A 21,983-nucleotide genomic window follows, 5' to 3' on the forward strand; every position below is an offset into this window, starting at 1 on the left:
CATGTGCATAGCTATTGGACACAAAATAGTCATAAATTAAATTGTTATGTAGGTAATTGTGTGAAAATATTGTCCTAAGTAACAAAGCATTAGTACATATGTCTGTTGAACAGTCATCACCTTTATAAATATAGTAATAATTGAGGGTTGAGTTTTGTTTATTACACTAATTAATAATATACATTATATATTATATTTTTTTCAAAGAAATATATAGGGAATCTTTTACATTTAAAATATTAGATACTATATTTAAACTTAGTACTTTATTGAATCCAGAAACATTTTATATTAAATAAATTAATACATGAGCCAAATTACTTTTAAGATACAGTAAGAAGTATATGTTGAGAAACAAATTACTTTGTTTTTATATTTTTGAATTCCAATAATTATTAATTAAAGAAAATATTGTAACTAAGTCAAATAAACTAATACATTTACATTTATTAAACTATTAAAATAAAAAATGTATGTTCAAGTTTTCAAAAATGTATGTTTGATTAAAAAATAATCCTACAAATAAAGTCAGATATAATATTTTAAATTAAAATTAGAATTGGATAAACATAAAAAAACATGATTTTAAAACATATACTATATTATACATAATATACTATACTATACTATACTATAATATAATATATTATACTATACATAATATACATACATATATAAAATTCAATCATTCATTTTTTTAAATTAAATTGTTACTGTTTTCAAATAAAATTTTCCTCTGGTTCTTTAGGGGCATCTAGATCGCGGTAATGAATTATTGGTCTGTAATCAAAACCACCCAAAAATTAATATAATCTAATGTAATATATTATGTACGCAGCATGGTAAATCATTAAAAAAAAATTAAGTGTTATAAGCAAATATTTGAACCAACCTGCCACCACCTCTAAAACCTCCACGGGCTGGTGGTCTAGAATAGCCATACATTCCTCGACCAAATCCCGCACCTCCATAAGGTGGATAACCAGGCATTTGATAACTATAACATAAATACACTAGTTATAATTTTGATATCATAATTGAGAGTTAAATAGTTAAAGAATTATTTTTACGGATTTGCTGCTGGTGGATATGATTGAGGAGCATCATTCACATCTTTTCTACCTTGTTTACTGCCAGGATGTTCAGGCAACTGTGGTCTCTTTGGATCACGAAGATAATTATTAAAATATTTCACCTTGATAGAAATAAAAAGCATATATTTATTTTACTATTCATGAAAAATGTATATTTAAATTTTTATTTACTTCTTTTTTAACATCATCCAATTTATCAATATGCTTGTTGAAAATATGTTTGCGTACAAATTCAGGACCTTTAAATTTTTTGCCTGACAAAGGGCATAGCCACTTGTCTTTTGATATTTCTTGTGTGTTAGAAGTTACAAACTTCTCGATTTCTTCCTCTTCGTGTTTTGCACCAAGCTGCATTAATTCTTTTTCACTTACTTCAAGAGAAGTTGAGATAGTCAAAGAGTTAGCTTTGGTTTGAAAGTTGTTACAATAATCAGTAATTTCTTGTTGTGTAGGCTAAAATAAATTATTATTAAGAACTATTAACTAGGGCTGTTATATTTAAAAACATACCGGATTACTGGGCAGTGCACAACGAGCATGCATAATACCACATCTATTTGGCATCTCATCTTCATTTACATATTCACTATGGTTGTAAAAGTCGACTGAATGAACAATACGTAGATACAGTAACATTTTATCCAAGGCCTAGAAATTTAAATACATTTTTACTTCTATACAAAAGCTATTATTTGTACATATAATCAGAACTCGAAATGGACAATTTTAAAAACATTTAAAAATTGCAAATACCTGTGCCTGTATTAATATTAGTTTTAAATTTAAATTTATCTTTATTTAAAAAAATGGAATTCTACAATTTAAAATTCATGATAATTTCCACAATGCTTCATTTTCGTTTGTGACTTGCAGTTACTTGTAGCACAGGTACTTGCTTTTTGATCATAACATTGTTATTGTGATAAGACAAAGAAAAGAATAACAGGCGTAGTAGCAGATGAAACATATTGGACTTATATTATAATATTTGTCAAAAGGAAATTTAATCATTTAAATCACATTATTGTGATACTCATTGTCTTACTGAGTAGCAATTTTCTTAATTTTTTCAATATTAACTTAATATTTTTAAATTTTAAATTATCATTTTAACCAACTGGAATGAATTCTTAAGATAATATTACAAGCCGAAATGCCCTTTTAGTGTATTCCAGTCTATTATGAGCACTGCATATAACACTGAATACACAGAATAATATATATATTTAGTAAAAATTAAATCAATAATTACCTTAAACAGCTGCAAATCTTTTTCAGTATTATCTTCGGGTTCGCAAGTAGCATTTTCACCTAAAAGTTCTTCTTCTTCAGCAGACGCTTCTTCGATTAAAAAATCTGTTATGTTATGTAGAACAGGATTACGTGATACTACACCATAAGTTTTTTCTGAGGCTGGTTGCTCGCCATCAGTTAATTGCCATAAACCCGAACGGTTATCAAAGTTATTTATAATACTGGCGCATAGTTTCATATCATTGCGAGCAACTTGCCTGTGATTTGTTATTCCATTTACAGACCGTATGCGTTTACTCAAATCTCTATTGACTATAGCACCCAGCTCACTGTCCCGCAACTAAAAATCAAATTATAGATATATTACTAATTACAATATTTAGATTTATGTTAGGTGGTTTCAATAAATTAAATAGGATCCAAAACATTCTAAAAGTACAGTAGAATCTACTAATAACGGTCTTCAAGGAACTTACGAGAATCAGATTGATATATCCGGATGACAATAACATACTGCAAATAAGATAAAACCAACCAAAAATATCCAGAATACGTTATTTACATCATTGTAATAAGCGGATTCTACTGTAGCGGTATATGTATATAGATTATTTACAACTAAGACTAGTTTCATTAAAAAAAATATTAAATGGTCATCTTTAAGTTTAAGATAAGAATTCAACACCATAATGCAAATACAGTTGAATAATGTGAATATACATTTAAAATAAACATTAAACCACAATTATTTAAATTCTAAACTTACTCTAACAGTATTAAGGTTCCAGCATATTTCTTTGATGCTAACATCTCTCTCAAATGTTACCCAACCACGTCTAAACCAACGGCGCTCTGGTAAAGGATCCGCTATAGACAATCTTATGAATCCTGGGAACCGTTTACAAATCTAAAAAAATAAAGAATATATTTTCTTTAATTTATAACTATAAAGGTACATCAAAAAATTTAATATATTACTCATCAAACAGATTTGTTAGTACATAAAAAAAATCACTTACTGTTTCGAGTTCACTTTTGTTTATTGCAGGGGCTAAATTACGTAAAAATACTGAAGTTGTACGATGTAATGCTCTTGGTTTCACAACGTCATCCTGCAATACACATGTAATATTATAAAATAAGGTATACATTATCAATTATTTTTTAAGCAAATATATACATTTTGATCACTATCGTTTGTAATATCCAAGACTTCTGGTTTTTGACCATCCACATCCATTGCTTCTATAAACATTAACTATATTAACTATATTATAACATACAATAATTTTTACATACAATTAAAACTTAAAAATTGGATAATAACAAATAATTAAAAACGTATTTAACCCATAACTCATACTTACCTTAAGACTTTAATTATTTTAAAAATATTAGTGAAATTTAATTTAAGTTACCTTCACTTTTATTTACTTCAGAATCGTCTTTCTTATTTGTTTCATTGCCATCTTCTTTATCACTGTCCACTTCACCATCAGAATTTCCTACAGCACTAAAATTATATTCATAAATTAGGGTTAAAATGTTTAAATTGTATTTTATATTTATATCAAATAATAAATATATGTATAAATTGAGGTCCATACTTAATTTGTTTATCAGCTTCTTTTTTTTCAGGTTCTGGCTCCTGTTTGGCTTTTAATGTTTCTTTGGGATTCAACACTGTTAAATCGAAATCTGTACCTCCTTCAAGTTTTATCACAACTGAATCTAGAAGATGAATTAGAGGCTCTGGATTATCAGCATCAACACATACGGATTCAACTTTGCCATTTTCTAAAAATTCTTTAAAAACTTCTAACCGTTTCTAAAAGTAAAAAAATAAGATGTACATTGTTATAAATTAATTTTTTTTTAAATAAATGATTACCTTAAGTGCTATAGTTTGCTCTTCTTTTCGTTTTACACTATCATCAGGATGGTATTTAATCTTAAACCTGTTAAAAATACAAAGTTAAAACATAAATTGTGTAACTATATTAAAATCACGGATAAATTATTTAATTGTTTATATAATTTACCATTCTTCGTCTTTATGGGCAACAAAAAATTCATTAAGTTGATTTCTTTTAAATTGCAATTTGTATTCATTATATTTAGCTAATGCTTCTTCGTCAGTTATGTTATCATCTTGAGTGATCAAAAAAGACTTCAAAGACATCATAGCTGGTTGAGTATCCCCTGAAGACTGTTCTGCTGGTGGTGGAACAGGATGATTTACTGCATGTGCCCCGGGATCTCTCATTGGCATAATTCTTAAATTATGTAAAAATATATTTTAACATTTAAATACATTTTTTTCATTATAAATTATAAATTAAAATATTTACCTAGAAACAGGAGGCATATGATGTGCAGGAGGTTCCCAAGGTCCACCGTAACCATAACCAGGAGGTTCATAGCCAATACGCCTGTCTTCCCTTTAGTTGTTAATAATTCATTCATATTATAATTATTATAATTTAGAAAACATAATTATTTTTAATTATATCTTTATACCACTTAATGTAAATACTAACCAATCTGGAGGCCTCATTCTCTTAACTGGAGGTGAAAGATCTCTTTGAGCACCTGGACTATAACGGTCACGCATCGGGCCTCTATAATCTCCTCGGCCTCGACTACGTGCACCCCATGTTTCTCTATAAAGTAAATAATAATTGTATACTTCTTTAAAAACAAGAAAATATGTAATAAACAACTAAAATGTAATTATATATATATATCTATAAATTTATATCCATCTAAATTCACTACTAAACACTAAAACATAGATAATATAATATTGTATGAAGTATTGCATTTGAATGCTATCTAATAAATAAAATATGTGATGCAAGAAAAGCTCTTTAATTGTTAAATAATAAGTACCTTGTAGTTTTCATCAATCGGCTAAAAAATAAAAAATGATATATGAGGTTTAGGAACACAATATTTTACAAAAAAAAAAAATACAATACTTTTAATACTTAATGTTTAATTAATTAATTATTTATATTCATGTACTACTCAATGTTTCATTAATTAGTTAATCTTCTACACAATTATTTTTTTCAATTTTAAATGTGTTCAGAGCTATTCACTTATATAAAATAAAATGTTCATAAGTACAAAATTCATATTTTTAAGGAACTTGTTTGACATTTAGCTTATTCAAATTTCAAATCAAAGTTCTTTTTAATATTATTGTATTGATATTTTATCTACATTGTGGTACCAACATATTCATTTTAATAAATAATACCTATTTAAGAATGTTTAAATATTTTTAAATGCTCATTTCTTTTTCTAAAATTAAAATATAGAAAAAAACCTAAGATATTCAGTAAATAATACTGCTTTTTCTAAATTTGATAGTATGTGAAATTACTCTAATATTAAATATTGCAAAGTTAAATGGATTATTTAGAACGTACAATTTGCAATGTTAAACGTTAACTGAGGGTACAGCGTCATCGCAAGATATTTTTTAAATGAAAATACCAAGGGCACTAAATAGCATAAATACCATTTAAAATATATAATATTTGGTAAATTATAATCTAATAATCCTGAATAATATTACATGCGGGGCATTATTGTCAGTAACTATCTAAATGTATAGTAAAATAGATGTTTCTACAAAGGTATAGTAGGAATACCCAACACTATTATTTATTTTTTAACCTAGATACAGACCTTTTTAACAAATTTTAATAATATTAAGAAAATTTCAACACAGTGAATTTAAAGTAATGTTACCTGTCATTCCAATCATCACGCATTCGGCGGTCATCTCTGCGGTTATCACCGCCTCTTATTGATTCAGTACGTTCGCCTCGAAATTTATCCCTTCGTTTCCTATCGTATTCATCATCGCTGTCACCCATTCTGCCTACTTCACAGTTTAGGGTATTTTGACCTACAAACAATTTAATTTATTGTACAACATAAACTAAAAATGTAATAAATAAAAAAATATTTAGCATCTACTTATGGTACCTAGATTAATTGTATGGAATGTATTTGTCTTAACGTATCAAACACCCGGGATGTTAAAATACATTAAACCCAACTTAATTATATGAACTTAGATTATAAAACAATATACCTAACACAGATAATTAAAATAAAGTAACGATGTAGAAAACTTGTAACATCAAGACGCAGGCAGCGGGCCGCTAAGAGTTAAAATAATAAAATCACACAAATTGAAACTATAAACAGGGCAAACAAATTTTGAAAACAGTGTAGACAACATAACATATTTTGGTTTACAACATTTTGTAACTTTTACACGACAATAAATAAGAATATTATTGTTTACTAAATCATTGATTAATCAACATACTCAACATATTATTAGTGTTATGCACAAGACAATTTTTTAATATCTTTTATTTAATAGTCACAAATTAAGAGTTCTTGTTGGAATTAGTTGTTTACCATACTATAGTGCCATAATGGATAATGGCAACTTAAACTATATTTCTCAACTATATCAAAATGTGGTATTAAATATTAATTAATGTATTTTGTACCACATTTTTAATGTAAATAAAATAGTAAAATATACAACTTAAAGGCCTTACTACTACAACTTTATTACTGCACACTTCATAATAAAACCAGAGACCAGTCGTGGTTGCTCTTATGGTTATGAATTTATGACCACGGTCTTAAAGAAGATTTAGAATAAAATATATTAAACTTTTCAGTTTTCATCCCTTAAGTTGCAAGCTTGATAAATTTAATCATGGTCAAAGGAGACCGGGTGTCGTCAATGATCATCATTTACTCGTAACATATTAAGCATCATCACGTTTTCTGCGCATTTGATAAGAAATTCTAGTCTCTTTTTCCAACAAAATTTTTAAAGTGACGTCAACTTTGGGATGATGCGCAATAGTGTAAGAACATACCTAATCATTCCTAAATCAATTTTACGAAGCAAAATAAAGTGATGATAAAATTAAAATATGTAAAAGTCATACTTGCTGATAATAGCATCATAACAACAAAATATTATTAGGCATCCAACTTCGAAGTTCCGACTTCCTGAACTGGACTTCTTCGTTTTTAAAACCTTGTCACTTAGTCACTATTCTAATACGTGTCTTTTCGTTTATAATGATCGACAATAACTTTTTCTTAACTTATATTCCATAATGTATAGTTTTGAAGGAGAATTTCGCAGGAAACCTGAGCAGAATTATGCAGGAGCTAGTGTGCATGAACCTGTCAGTAATCTTATACAGAGAGCTCGGTATGAACGAGAACAGAGAGAAGTATGTGTTCAAACTTTATTATAAAATACTGAATAATAAGTACAGTTATAATAGTATACTGTTATAATTTATTTAAAGGAAGCAAGACGTGAACAACGGCGAGTTATTAGAGTGCAGTCTTGCGTTAGAAGCTTTATAGTAAGAAAGAAAATTAAACGTCATTATCGCACGTTTTTTGATGATACTGTATCAAATCTGAAGAACAAACCACCATCTGAAGAAATATTATCAGATCTTGTAAAAAACTTGGTGTTCTTTCATGATAGAGAAATTGATTCTCTACGACTTGTAAGTTACTTCACTTTTTGCTTAAAATAATAACACCTAGGTACTTATTTGATTAAAGTTTACAAATCTAAACATCAAAAATTAATTATTTTCTAATTTTAAGATTCATAATGATATGCAGAAAGTTACTCTTTTTTTCTAATATTACCCATGAATAAAAAAAATCCATTAATATTGAAAAAAATGCTTATAAAGTCCATTAAAATGATATTTAATCAATGGTACCTATGGTATGATTTTAAGAATATTTTGTCACTGGAAACTAGTCTTCATTGGCCAATCGGAAAAATTAAATTTTTTTGTTCACTGTCCATTTTTGTCAAAAAATTACTTTAACTTTACATCAAAAATCACTTGTTTTATTTTTTCAATGAACTTTCAATTGAGAGGATAACTGACTAGTGGTTGAAGTTGAACTAATTATTCTATCTTTTTATTTTGTTAAGAAAGTTCAATTATTATTTTTTTTTCCAATTGTTTAAAAATCTATAATATTATTTGATTCATTTTTTATTTTTTCATGCAATACGTAAGTTGCAAAAAAATTTTTGTACCCTGTTTTTCTGTTGATTCATTTTCTACAGTGTAAGATCAGTAAAAAAAGAGTCGAACAAGTGGGCACCACTATGCTGTACAGCAGTTATTGAGTATTTTAATTTAATGATATATCATTGCATACAAATTCTGAGTGAAGACAGTGTGTCATCCAGTGACATGAGATTAAATGGATAAATAGTCAAATTCAATCATTTTTCTCTGAGTATCAATTATTGTAAAAAATGTATGATACTGTTCAGTGAACTTTATTTTTGATAAAGATAGAATAACTTGTTGGGAATCTTTTATTAAAATATCTAATGTCAACTATCAAAATAAAATTTTTTATTAATTTTCAACCAAAAAATAATTGTATGTTTAAATAATTTTGCAAACTTTCAGGATTTTGATGAATTTTTTAAAAATTTGAAATTGAAATGCATTTAAAAAATAACTATGCTTATTTGTATATCTTTAATATTTTTGAACTGATATTAAATTAAGTTATGAGACCCTTGTTAAATTTTCATACTTTTTTTCTTAGTAAAAAAATTTTTATTGACAGTAGTTTAAAAACTTACAAAATATCTCAAGCAAATAAATAGTTCAAAAAAAATCAAAGTATTTAAAAAATGTTACCATTAAAAATTTGGGTCTGCCCCCCCCCGACACATCAAAAAAATACAAGGATTTTTAGATTTTAACCTTCTCAATGCACCAACTAGATTCACTTTTCTATTAGAAAAAATGCTGATTTTAAAAATTGGTACGTTTTATTACCCCAAATTATGACAGAAAAAAAAATATTAAAACATAATTTTTAATTCAATACATTCATTGCTTTGCTCAGAATCTAATATTAATCATAAATATAACATACAATTTTACAATTATACTTTTATTTTTAAACTCATGTTCGTGGATAATAATATTTAATAAAACAAGTTAAATATTAGTATAATTCTGTTGTTAGTTCTGTATGTTATATTCTAGTTATTCTGTTTTATTTAAAGTTACTATTTATTTATATAATTACAGATTTGGTTATCTCAACATATTTTACGAAATAGTTCAAAACTATTAAAATCAAGTTTGGACAAAAATGCTCCTTGGTATTGGCATATGAAGTGGATTCTTTCCTTCAATATTGATTTATTAAACTCATCGAATTTGGAATCATTTGCGACACCTTTAAGAATCATAGAGGTGTTAACTTCAGTAGAATCCTATAAAAAGATACTTGGTTCAGATAATGCAATACTTGCATTGCGAGATGTAAGTATATACAGAAAAGTATAACGTATTATATAGAATTTATTAATAACAATTATTTGTGTACTTTTATAGTTATTCCAATACTTAGTCAAAAACTGTTATTTTGATAGTTTACGTAAAATTCTTGATACTAAAATTCCAGCAATGTTTGATGTTGAAGACACACCAGCTCCACCTTTAGCTCAAAGTATACTAGAATTTGTGAAAAGGCCATTTTCAGTACAATCACCAACATTATTAGATGAATACACGTAAGATAATGTTCTTTATTTGACTATACAAAAAAATGTCTCGTTAACAACATAATTTTTCCTTTGTATTGTTACTCTTCTTTCAATTTTCTATCTATTACAAGTCATGCCAATTTTTTTAAATATTATTCATACATATTATAGTTCTCCTCAACTCCACAGTATTGATATTTTATAAATAAACACTTTGTTCCAACTCGATGAAAAATGTCTGTAGATAGTCTATGAAAAATACTCATTTTTACTTAGGATCAAGACTACTATATGTTCAACTCCTGGGTGCCTTTTGTTTTAATAGTCGATTGGTTCTGTAGAAATATACAATTATCACTAATTCAACTCCCATAACATAAACAGACAACAGTAATAATTACTTTTACTATCGTTACCAATCAAAGGTGATGGCTTAAAACTGTCTAACCTAAACCACAGTGTATACATTTATGAAAATCGATTATCAATTGCCACAATCCTTATTGTGTACAACTATTTATCTGTAATCTATGTACAATATAATAATCAAATTTGAAGAAAAAAACACCATCATTGTAATATATTTGTAACAAAACAATATAATATAATTATGTATAATCTAATGAAAAAATAGTTTGGAGGGGCTTCAATCACCGAGCCCCCCTTGGCGTCACTGCCGTCCATTTAAATAATAACAGCTGTATACTAAAGTACCCTGCCAGTGGTCTTTTATACACTAACCATTGTATATTTTAAACATTAAAATTAATATACTTAATGTGTACAAATCTCAACACTTGTTTTACAGCTGTACGGTTATGAATCACTTTATAAGAACCTTTTTGAAAGGTCCTATATCTGATATCAATCATAAATTTATTCTACCAAGTTTATCATTGGATCAAAATAAAGTTGATTATATCGGTCCAGATTTTAGACAGTTAATACTGTCATTAACTCATTCTTCAACTCAATTTAAACAGATGAATACAAACTTATTCTATTCTTTGCTAATTATTGAGCCATCTTTTGAAGAATATTCATTTGGTAATTAAAAATAGTACATTCTATAATAAATGTGTTTTATTATTCTATTATTATTATGCTATTTTAGTGATTAAATGCCATCAAACTGGACATGAAGTAAATTCAATTAATGACTATATGGATATTATTTCAACTTTAGCAAGTCATTTAGCAGAGCCACCAGTTATTGACTTTCTAAATAAAACATGGAAGTATAGAGATGTGAACCATGATAGTTCTGACAATGAATCAGAAGATGAAGATGACAATGAAAAATTATTTTGTGGTTATTCAGAAGACGAACTTGAGGCAATAATAATACTATTGGTTATATATATATATACAAATATTTAAATAATTCTAATACTAGAATATATTTTTATTAGATTTTGAAATTATGTTCAGAACTTTTAAATGAATCATTCAGAGTGAACAGAATAATACTATCTGTTGAAAATTCTTGTTCTTCTGATTCTATAAATTTCTTGCTCATACCTGTTTGCAAATTATGTCATTATTTGCTAATGTCTCATAAACTAGCCGTGCATAAATACAGGTAAAACAATATTTTATTTACAAATTATTAATGATGTTATATTATTTTACTCTGGCCCACACAAGAAGTAATCTGTTTCATTGGAGAACACTGGTAGCAACAACCAACCCAAATTGTTGGTATGTCAAATGAGTGGGGTTGCGTCAACTCAGACGCATTCTAGTATGACCACTGTTAACTTCTTTTGTGTACCATAGTATTGTATATAGAATTCTAAGTAGAGCGCTAAAACACTATTATGAATAAGAGCAACTAGTTATTACCACTCATTCCCACTTCAAAAAGCTTTCTTCTTTACATCTCTTTTGTTTGTGTGCAGTGCTACGCTCATCAGTAGACCGTGCCACCGTTACACAGCAGGCTATCTCTCAAACTTGGAATAGAGTGTTGTATCAAGTGGTTTGTCCTTCTCAAAACAATGTTTTTTGCACACTATAAAGTAGACATAACACTTAAAACATATTATTTTTTAAATTATTATTACGTCTACCAATTAACCCCCCTTTTTCCCATATAGTATTTCAAACTTGTAATACTTAATAGTATAATATCAATAATATAATATTATGTACCATAACTATATTTTATTTTTTAGACTATTATACACATTAGCATTAAAGGCTGAATTCTTACAACACTTATGGAAAACTATTTTAAGGACAGAACAACAATCACTGTTTGGTCCTAGCTTAGTTACTACCAGTTTAGTAACGGTGATATCAAGAGGGACAAACTTAGCTCCTGGTGATTTTGACCGAATTGTACCATTATTAGCAACATTCTGTTCTTTGTTCAGTTTATTGATATCGACGTTACATGATGCAGAATTTAATAATGCTGTTGGAAACAATTCTGGTAAATAAAAAAAAAATTGTATTATTATGGTATTTTTAGTATATCATAGAATTGTTTTTGAATTGTTATTTTCAGAGCAAAGTACAAACAATCCGTTAAAGTTCACAGCAGCAGATCTTGTATCAATTACATCAATTTTGAAAGATGTTGCTATAGGTTTAATAGAATTAGCATATCCAGATTCAAGACCTTCGAAAATGCCGTATAACAATTACATAAATCAGAATGCTCAAACTTCAATTTGGTCTCATTTATTACGAGTAAATATATTATAATAGTATATCTATAGAGTATAATATAATTTACAGGCATAATGTTATAAATATATATTTTAAATATTAGGTGACTGTTAGTTTGCTTCGACAACTTCATTCTAGAGATCTACGTTGTAGATTTTGTCCAGAAGGACACTGGGTATCAAATCGTTTTACAATGAATTCTGCGTATGACAAACCATCTAATATGCATTTTATGCAATATACTCGACGTTCAAGATTAAACTATAGACCTTTTAGAGGTGTTCCTGTCATATCAATGGATAATTTAGGTACAACTATTTTTTTTTTTTTTTTTATTTTTTTTTTTAGAAGAAAATATACAATCTATATCTTAGACATAATAAGTATATGTGCGATAAGGGAAACAAGAATAGGGTGATATACATAAATTTGAGGAAAGAAGCCACCCACTGATGACACTTTCGTCTAGGTTTAATCATATGCGATTTAGTTATATGTTAGTATTTATATTATATAATAAATATAATATATTTAGTTATATCTTATTATTATTAGTTAAATAAAAAATCTCTGCACCATTTCCGTTTAAGTCGCCTTGGAGGGCTACCTGGGATAGTGAGGGAAGATAAGTTTTTAATGAGTGGATTTGAATGAGAGGATAGACGATTATGAAATTTTTTATAAAAACGTTTAGCTTCTTCGTGAATAGTATTTAAGTTGCAATCTAAATGTAGGGTATGGTTTGATATATATGGAGGTGCGTTAAATACTTTCCTTAAGGCCATATTTTGGAAAGCTTGAATCTTATTCAGGTTTGACTTTTTAGCATTTCCCCATAGCTGCAATCCGTATGTCCAAATGGGTTTTAATAAGGTTTTATACAAGAGAAGTTTGATATTAATAGGGGTGGCTTTGTTACCAATTAAATTCTTAAGCATACGTAGCCTGTTATTTAGGGATAGTCTTTTTTCACGAATGTGTAGAGCCCAGGTTAAGCGTTGATCGAGGGTTAGACCAAGGTATTTTACTGAAGGTGATGATGGAATAGGGATGCCATAAAGTAGTACCCTTGGGCAAGGTGCTTGTCTTAGTGTAAAAGTGGTGTGTACTGATTTATTTTGATTTACTTTAAATTTCCATTTGGTATACCATCTTTCCATCATGCCTAGATGGGTTTGCAAATATGCGGAGGCCAAAGATGGGTCATCGTTAATCGAGATGATCACTTTATCATCCGCGTAGTCCGCGACTGAGGTGTATGGAGACGTGGGTTGATCAGATACAAAGATATTATAGAGTAATGGAGATAAAATGCCACCTTGAGGAACTCCAGCATTTATACTTGCTATTTCAGACATGGCAGTACCATAGCAAATTTTAAAAGAGCGATCAGAGAGATAAGATTTGAAAAGTAGGAAGTAGGAAGTAGGTAGGAAGGATTTCAGTTTATATAACAGACCTTGATGCCAAACACGGTCAAAAGCCTGAGAGATATCTAAGAAAGCACATGTGCAATATAACTTTTTTTCAAGAGAGTAGGAAATTGCATCTACCAATCGATGAACTTGGTGTATAGTTGAATGTAAGGAACGAAAACCAAATTGATAATCGGGGAGGATTTGTTTTTCAGCGATGATTGGAGCGATACGTTTGAGCAGTAGTCTTTCTAGGATTTTTGCAAAGAAAGGTAGGAGACTTATTGGTCTGTAGGAAGAGGTAGAATCAGGAGGTTTATTTGGCTTTTGGATCATGATTATATTTGAAAATTTCCAAAGCAGTGGAAAGTATGAGAGTCTGAGTATTGAATTGTAAATATGAGTTAAATGAACAATGGCCCTTTTTGGTAGATTTTTAGCAACTTCAGAGGTAATGAGGTCAAAACCAGGGGACTTAGGTACAACTATAATAAATAAATTTGTGACATTTTATTAAACAATTGTTTCCTCCAAAATTTGGTAATTAGGTACAAATTAACTTCTAGTATTAACAATTTTATTTTAGATGAAGGACCTCCTTTAACCACTCGTCAAGTCCGTATTTTAACTGTTTTAAAAGAAATACCATTTGTTTTGCCATTTGAGGAACGAGTTGTTGTCTTTCAAGGTCTATTATTGAACAACAAAGTAGAATATCAAAATGCTGATTCTCATTTCATGGTTGGATCAAATATCCATGTTACAGTACGACGTAATTATCTCTATGAAGATGCTTTTGAAAAATTATCTGTTGAAAATGGTAAATATTTAATTAATTTTTCTATGTTTCATACTTGTTATATTTTTATTTTATAATTCATAGAACCAGAAATTCGGCAAACATTAAGAGTACATATGAAAAGTGCAGCTGGATTAGATGAAGCTGGTGTAGACGGTGGAGGCCTATTACGAGAATTTTTATCTGAACTTCTTAAAACAGCATTTGATCCAAATCGTGGATTTTTTAAAATGACTAATGACAATATGTTGTATCCAAATCCATATGCTCATTTAATCCAACCAAATTTTGCTGCACATTATTTTTTCATTGGTAGGATGCTTGGAAAAGTTAGTATATTTAAATATTTAATTAATTAGTATATATTGTTATATATATTTAATTAATAACTGTTTTTAGGCTCTTTATGAAAATTTATTGGTTGAGCTTCCTTTAGCAGAATTTTTTCTATCAAAAATTATTGGCCGCCAAACTGAAGTGGATGTTCATCATTTGGCATCCTTAGACCCTCTCATGTACAGAAATTTATTGTCATTGAAAAATTATGATGGAGATGTTGTAGATCTTGGTCTAGATTTCACTATAGTAATTGATGAATTTGGTCAAACACGTGTAGAAGAATTGAAACCCAATGGTGCCAATATTACTGTAACTAACCAAAATAGAATTGAATATATACATTTGATGGCAGACTACAAGCTTAACACACAAATTAGAAAACAGTGTTACTTTTTTAAACAAGTAACTACATAGCAAAACTATTTATATTATATTTATTATGAATATGTGTATGTATATGTAATTCATTAACAATATTCACAATCTTAAAATAATAGTAGAGGTTTAAAAAGTTGATTCCAAATTCCAAATGTATGGATTATAAGTTAGGTTAGTAGTACAGTAAGTCTTTGTTTAACATTGACTCATTTAATGTTGTTTTGCTATTATGTTGTAGAATTTTAAATCCTATTGTTCTGTTTAACAATGCAACAGTTGCAGTACAACATCGTTTTTAATTTCAAATTGTATGTAATTTAATTTCGATGTGAATAACGTATATGTACCTTAACAATTCAAAGTTATTTCTGATAGTGCCGATATCGATTTTATCGAAATGCCTATCATACTTATATTTCTTGATCGTAGCCAAACGTACACCACCGTGACACAATGAGACCTAACTGGGTCTCTAGGTGAACTATATTCTCTGGTATACGCATACCGTACCTTTATTTAATACACAGTGCTATGTACTACCCAGACATTTTAATTTCTTCAATGTTGTCACTGTCTGGGAGGTTGCAATCATAATATTTTGTAGTAGTCGTTTATTTAGCTGATACTGATTTTATCGATACTTTTCCTGTCATACATTATACAATTGTCATGTTTTAAATTTTACTATGTCATTTCTTGATAAGAAGATACTAATAATATGTATAGAAAGATAATTTTAAAAAAAATTGGTCTAGTTAAATTTTAAATTAATAGTATTGTTATTAGAATACCTTTAAGGTAAACATTATTTTCAGCAATTTTTTTTAAATTATCTTATAATGTTCAATATTGTACTCCTTGGTCTAAAATATGATTTAACCATGAGTTAACATTTTTGAGATCTGTATAATATATTACTTTATTTTAATTGATTTGTTTTAACATTTTGCTAGGGCTTGGCAAATGTAATTTCCCTAGATTGGTTGCGTATGTTCAGTAACCATGAAGTACAAGTGTTAATTTCTGGTGCTGAAGTTCCAGTTGATATTGAAGATTTGAAAAAACACACAAATTATGTTGGAGGATATACACCAGAGGACCCTGCCATAGATCTATTTTGGACAGTTGTTAATGATTTTACTGATGAACAGAAAACAAAACTTTTAAAATTTGTGACTAGTTGTTCACGTCCACCTCTTCTTGGTTTCAAGGTAAATAAAATATATTTTAAAAATTATTTATTTATTCATTTTGTAAAAATTATAATGTTACAGGAATTATATCCTCCATTTTGTATTCAGAGAGTAAGTTCTACTGATCGTTTGCCAACTGCCAGTACTTGTATGAACCTTCTAAAAATGCCGGTGTTTAAAGACTATGAAACACTAAAAACAAAGTTATTGTATGCAATACAATCTGGTGCCGGATTTGAACTTAGTTAATGTAATATGGTTGTCTTATTTTTAAACACTTGGTATGTGCTTTATAATAAAAATGTTTTGAATTAATAAAATAATGTATTATTCTGTATCTATAATCTGAAAATACTTTTTATTTATTCAATAGTTCATCTCTGTGTCAATCACAGTTGCCCAATATATATGATAATAATATTGTTTTGTGTACCTAAATAAATAGCAGTTGTTATTTTTAAATCTATTTAGTTACTTTATAAATAGCGTATTGTGTATTTGTGTATAATCATTATTCTATCATTATTATGTTTTATGATTTCTGTAATTTTAATACTATTATTAGGGATAAATACTAATTAATATAAATTAGCTATAAAATAATATATTAAAATGTGGGAAGTTTGATTACTATATAAATGAATATCTTTTCTAATTTTTAATAATTTTGAACAAGCTAATTATCAATATTAGTAAATATTGTGTTATGTATAGTAAGGTGGAAGTAAGTATTTGGAGACTGATTTTTTTATATTTTAATTATTTATTAGAATTTACTATTCAATAATTAACACTAATTATTACAATACTGTGATTGTTATATTAATGGCATAATGTTGCATACAATTTGACTAATTTAATGGTCCACTAAAATAAAATGTAATAAACCAATCATATACCACTAAATTTAGTTTAAGGGACCACTTTTCAAAAGTAACTTACCCACACTGAAAATAATGTCTGTTTTGTTGTATGCGCTGTACCGCAGAATGTGAATATTATGAATTGCAATCTACCTGCGCTCTGGTTACGACTCCATGTAGTATGCGCTCTACCTTAGGGTAATAGTTGAGTAATAGTTATAGTTTTTTATTAATTCAGGACAGATAAGATACCAATGTTGCTGCATGTATTATTATGCTATAGTGCTATATCGGATATCTGTCATAAATCATAATCTGTCCATAAAACTGAACTAGAATGATCACTGGGTAGTATTTATTACTTTTTTTATATTTATTCAACTGGTGTGCCTACACCACAGAATAGATTAAATGCTTACACTACCTAATGTTATCTTATTAAAACTTGGCGAAGGAAAATTTAACAGAACTAACACATTTAATGCCTGCATAAGCCAAGCTTTTTTCTCTGTTCCAATAAATTGTTTTTGAAAAATAGTTTTGTTGATGCCTTATCCATAATATATTATGTAATAACATATCTAACTAATATGAAAGTACTATATACTATTGTCTATTAACAATAATACAATTTATATTTCCATGTATTCTTAACGTGTCACAGACTCACATGGTGTAGGTATTTCGTAGGTAATAGAAGAATTTTATTGTGAAACATAAGAATTAGGTATGTGAACAGAAGCACAGAGCGCATTTTGATCGATTGTTTCGATGTAGAATTTAAACTGCTAACTCAATGAGACTGGTAAAGCTCGTACAGTCATACGACAAGATGGCCAAAATAATATTTTATATTTTTATAGTAATAATATTAATATTATTATTATTATTATTAAACCATGATTATCTTACTAAATAGTTGGTCTGTGGTTCACCCACTACTGTTCCATTTATCCCCTTATTTGTGTCTTTGGTACTACAGCCACAATTCATTTTAATGCATTATTACTTATAACACTATTACTTATAAACTTATAGAATCCTGCTATCAGTGCACGTCTTTATGTGTGTAGTAAATGATCATTTGTGTGTGTATACTCCCACCAATCACATGTCATATGGTCATTAGATCAAAATATTCAAAACCAATTTATGGATATGAAATAGCTGTACTACTGACAAAAATTGTTGTCCTAGTCGTTAGATGATAACTGAATTGGTAAACAAGTTTACTTTCCATTGGTCAAAGCACTTTTTCAATTTTAGCAATATCTTGACTAGAATACATATTTTACATTTTATAAATGTATCAATTTTTATATGGAATATATTAAAAGATATAAAATATATGTTCCGACCGATGCAAAGTAGACTTATTTACCAATACAAACATCTTTACTTTTTTGTAAATCGAACCACTAGAACTACCTTGATTTTTGTCAGTCGCTAAGGTTATTTTGATGAAAAATTAATAGCATTTGCAATCCCCTTAAATAATTTATTAATATGTAGCCATGTAGGTAGGTTCATAATTAATACTGTCCGCATAAACAGTCAACATCTGTGTGTAGGACATATATTAGAGATTATATAGTATAGATAAATGCTTTAACCTTCAGCTTCGATGGTTTCTGATAGTAAATTTGGATCTAATTGGTACTTTTAGGAAGTCAAAATTAAAAATTACCAGTATTTTATAAAATATCCATGAAAAACAAAAAAAAATATTTTAAGCAAAACCAATATTGAACAAATCGAGTTTCTATTGTTTTGTTCGTTTTTGTTCATTCCAAATCAAACAACCGTAATACTTGATATTTTCAACTATATATTTTACTCAATAAATGTTTTCTCGAAAGATGTTATTCAAACAATTTCACTAATTTTTTTTGAAGCTCAAAAGATTTGAAAATGTTCAATTTATATTGTTAAGACTTGGAATTTTAACGCAATATTCCTCATAAGTAGTTTATACTGAAACCAAAAATTTAAAAACGTTTAACCACAATTTTTTTACACAGACATTTGAAGTTAAAATTTGGATAAAATTAGATGTTATTTAAACTAAGAATTATTAAAACAATAAATAAATTTAGTTATTTTGTAGTCATTTGAAAATATTATTCTTGACACTTTTAAGTGTATTATATTACATACATAACTACACTCAACGAAATTTTTTAAATATTTAGATTCATTTCAAGCCTATTTATACAGCAAAAGTGCCAGAAATATAACTTATTAACGCCTACCATATTACTAATTGTAAAATAAATGACTTTAAAATAGTAAGATACATATATCTTAAAATATACTTGGTAATATATTCTGAAGATCTAACAGTCTTTGCTCAGAATTTTGTGTGTGCAATGTGTTATCACTGAATTTAAATTTAACATAGAGGCATATAGACATTATTATAGCGACAACTGAATTACGACTTACGAGGTATAATACACTCAACACCTACTGGTTATACTATACAGCAGAACGGTTATTACCTACTTCCCCCTTTTTGATTTTGTATTATTAAATAGTTATTTTCCTTCCACGTCACAACACGTAATATTTGAAAAAAATACTGGGTAGGTATATTTTAAAATAACTAGTCAAATTATTAAAAACAATGAAAACAAATGTAAATTCGTCACATTTTAAATATTTTAGATTCAGATCTTAGAGCGATGAATATATTGATTTTACCAAAGATATGATTTTTGTGTGTCTGTATACATAATAAAATAAATAGTAGAAATAACTCTTTAATTTTTAACTCTAATATCTTTTTTGGCGGAAAAGTGAATCTAGTTCGTGTAATCGGACTTATAACAAAAAAAAAAAAATGCCTGCCAGAAAGTCAAATTAAATTTTTATGAGCATTTGAAGTTAAAATATATTATATAGGTATATCTACGACATTTGATATTCAACAAATTTCTTATAAAACTATTTTCTTATTTTCTTATAATTCAAAAATAACCCTAGATACTTGAAATTTACACGAAATGTTTATTTTATCGTTTTGTATACATGCTAAAATTTTTGTTGAAATTTTATTTTGAGCCATTTAGAAACATTTGAAATTTGAAATTTTTTTCCTATAAATATCAATAACATTTTACTTGCAGGGTAAAAAAACTTGAACATTTTATTCACGAATCCACATCCATTGTTTTAAATAGCAATTTTAAAATATTAAAAATACAGTTATTTTTTTTATAGGCATTTAAAGTTCAAAATCGGACAACATTAACATTTATTAAAATTGAAAATGTGCAGAATAATTTTGTAGTTAAAAATGTATGTATAAATAATGTATTTTTGCCAACTTATGTTGATGGGTGTATGAATATTGAATAACCACTAACAAATATTTTGGTGCTTTTTTTCTTTTACTTTTGCGTTTTGTGCAATTTTTCGCTATGTTAAACAATTAATATGTATATTGTAATTTATGGAAAAAGGAGAAACTAATGAACTAAGAAAATATCGAACTATTTACTATACTAACAAAAATGACCATACATCATATTAGATGATTTATATAACAAATATAGTTTTTACAAAAAAGTTGTGGTATTGCCAATATTGCAGGTAGGTATCTACAACAAGCCTATATTTTGTTAATTTTGCCAGACAAATCATTTAATTAAACATAATATTTATATTTAATAAGTACTATTTGGAACTTTAATAGTGCATGATATCGTATTTTTCTTTTTTCTTATTTATTTATGAGCCGAAATTTTTCACCATAGACTTAATATGCCTCGGACTTTTTAGTAGTCTTCCCGGTAGTAAATACTTAGTAAAAAAATGTAGTTTAAAATTTTTAATTTGAAATGTCTATGGCTCAACAAGCTGACAAAAGTGAAAAGATAAGTTATGTATTTATAGGAAAATATATTGTATGTGTCTTCGTCAAAAAAAAATACCTAGTCTTTATCAATTATCAAATCTCCTTACTTCTCATCAAATAATTCCATAAAAGTGTTAGAAAAATTAAGTATAAAATATTTCGTATAATCTAATTTTATATTTTCAAAAATGTATTTTAACAATCAAGAAAAAAATTAACATCTTCAATTGAGTAAAAATTAAACGAATTAATGTATTGTTAAATTCTTTTATTTGTAACTACGTGAGTAATATGAGTATCATACTATCATTTGATAATTGATGAATCATTTTAACTAATCGTTTTTTTATCTCTTAAATTAAATTCCAGAACTAATTGAACAAAAATTGAAACTAGAATTAGTATTTATGAGCGCTATGTAAATTAATAAGTATTTTGACTATCATATTCACAATTCAATGGTTAATTTAACATTTTATGTTTTTAACAAAGATAGTTATA

The 21,983-nt window shown here is 27.5% G+C and overlaps 2 protein-coding genes across 3 annotated transcripts; one reads left to right on the forward strand and one right to left on the reverse strand.

The window, feature by feature from the left end:
* Positions 1-701: 701 nt before the first annotated feature.
* On the reverse strand, positions 702-6,562 carry LOC111031773 (serrate RNA effector molecule homolog). 2 transcript variants are annotated; one of them, XM_022311857.1, is made up of 18 exons: positions 6,351-6,562; positions 6,111-6,270; positions 5,241-5,261; positions 4,889-5,011; positions 4,700-4,789; positions 4,391-4,624; positions 4,240-4,306; positions 3,956-4,176; positions 3,767-3,861; positions 3,529-3,593; positions 3,368-3,460; positions 3,115-3,255; positions 2,347-2,688; positions 1,605-1,742; positions 1,266-1,547; positions 1,071-1,195; positions 893-997; positions 702-780 (listed from the first exon to the last, which is right to left on the reverse strand). In XM_022311857.1, exons 2-18 carry the CDS (start codon positions 6,236-6,238, stop codon positions 720-722), a joined length of 2,331 nt encoding a protein of 776 aa, XP_022167549.1. In that variant the 5' UTR covers positions 6,239-6,270; positions 6,351-6,562; the 3' UTR covers positions 702-719. The 2 variants fall into 2 exon arrangements, with proteins under 2 accessions (XP_022167549.1, XP_022167550.1); XM_022311858.1 differs by lacking the exon at positions 5,241-5,261.
* Positions 6,563-7,217: 655 nt separating this feature from the next.
* On the forward strand, positions 7,218-17,080 carry LOC111031772 (ubiquitin-protein ligase E3C). The gene is made up of 15 exons (XM_022311856.1): positions 7,218-7,636; positions 7,715-7,924; positions 9,500-9,736; positions 9,809-9,987; positions 10,769-11,007; positions 11,075-11,295; positions 11,373-11,542; positions 12,138-12,397; positions 12,473-12,657; positions 12,740-12,944; positions 14,638-14,871; positions 14,935-15,179; positions 15,250-15,591; positions 16,521-16,778; positions 16,842-17,080. The coding sequence occupies exons 1-15, from the start codon at positions 7,517-7,519 to the stop codon at positions 17,007-17,009; spliced, it is 3,273 nt and encodes a 1,090-aa protein (XP_022167548.1). The 5' UTR covers positions 7,218-7,516; the 3' UTR covers positions 17,010-17,080.
* Positions 17,081-21,983: the final 4,903 nt, after the last annotated feature.

The sequence above is a fragment of the Myzus persicae genome, unplaced genomic scaffold (assembly GCF_001856785.1).
Source record: "Myzus persicae strain clone G006 unplaced genomic scaffold, MPER_G0061.0, whole genome shotgun sequence".
NCBI lineage: Eukaryota > Metazoa > Arthropoda > Insecta > Hemiptera > Aphididae > Myzus > Myzus persicae.

What these genes read in the sequence shown, in the direction of transcription:
- LOC111031772 (XM_022311856.1), top strand. Translation starts at nt 7,517, where the DNA reads ATGTATAGTTTTGAAGGAGAATTTCGCAGGAAACCTGAGCAGAATTAT. An exon ending in ATGAACGAGAACAGAGAGAA is followed by an intron (nt 7,637 to 7,714) that starts GTATGTGTTCAA and finishes ATTTATTTAAAG; the next exon opens with GAAGCAAGACGTGAACAACG. An exon ending in AGTGTTACTTTTTTAAACAA is followed by an intron (nt 15,592 to 16,520) that starts GTAACTACATAG and finishes ACATTTTGCTAG; the next exon opens with GGCTTGGCAAATGTAATTTC.
- LOC111031773 (XM_022311857.1), bottom strand. Translation starts at nt 6,238, where the DNA reads ATGGGTGACAGCGATGATGAATACGATAGGAAACGAAGGGATAAATTT. An exon ending in AGAATGAGGCCTCCAGATTG is followed by an intron (nt 4,790 to 4,888) that starts GTTAGTATTTAC and finishes TAACAACTAAAG; the next exon opens with GGAAGACAGGCGTATTGGCT. An exon ending in TGAAGTAAATAAAAGTGAAG is followed by an intron (nt 3,594 to 3,766) that starts GTAACTTAAATT and finishes TAATGTTTATAG; the next exon opens with AAGCAATGGATGTGGATGGT.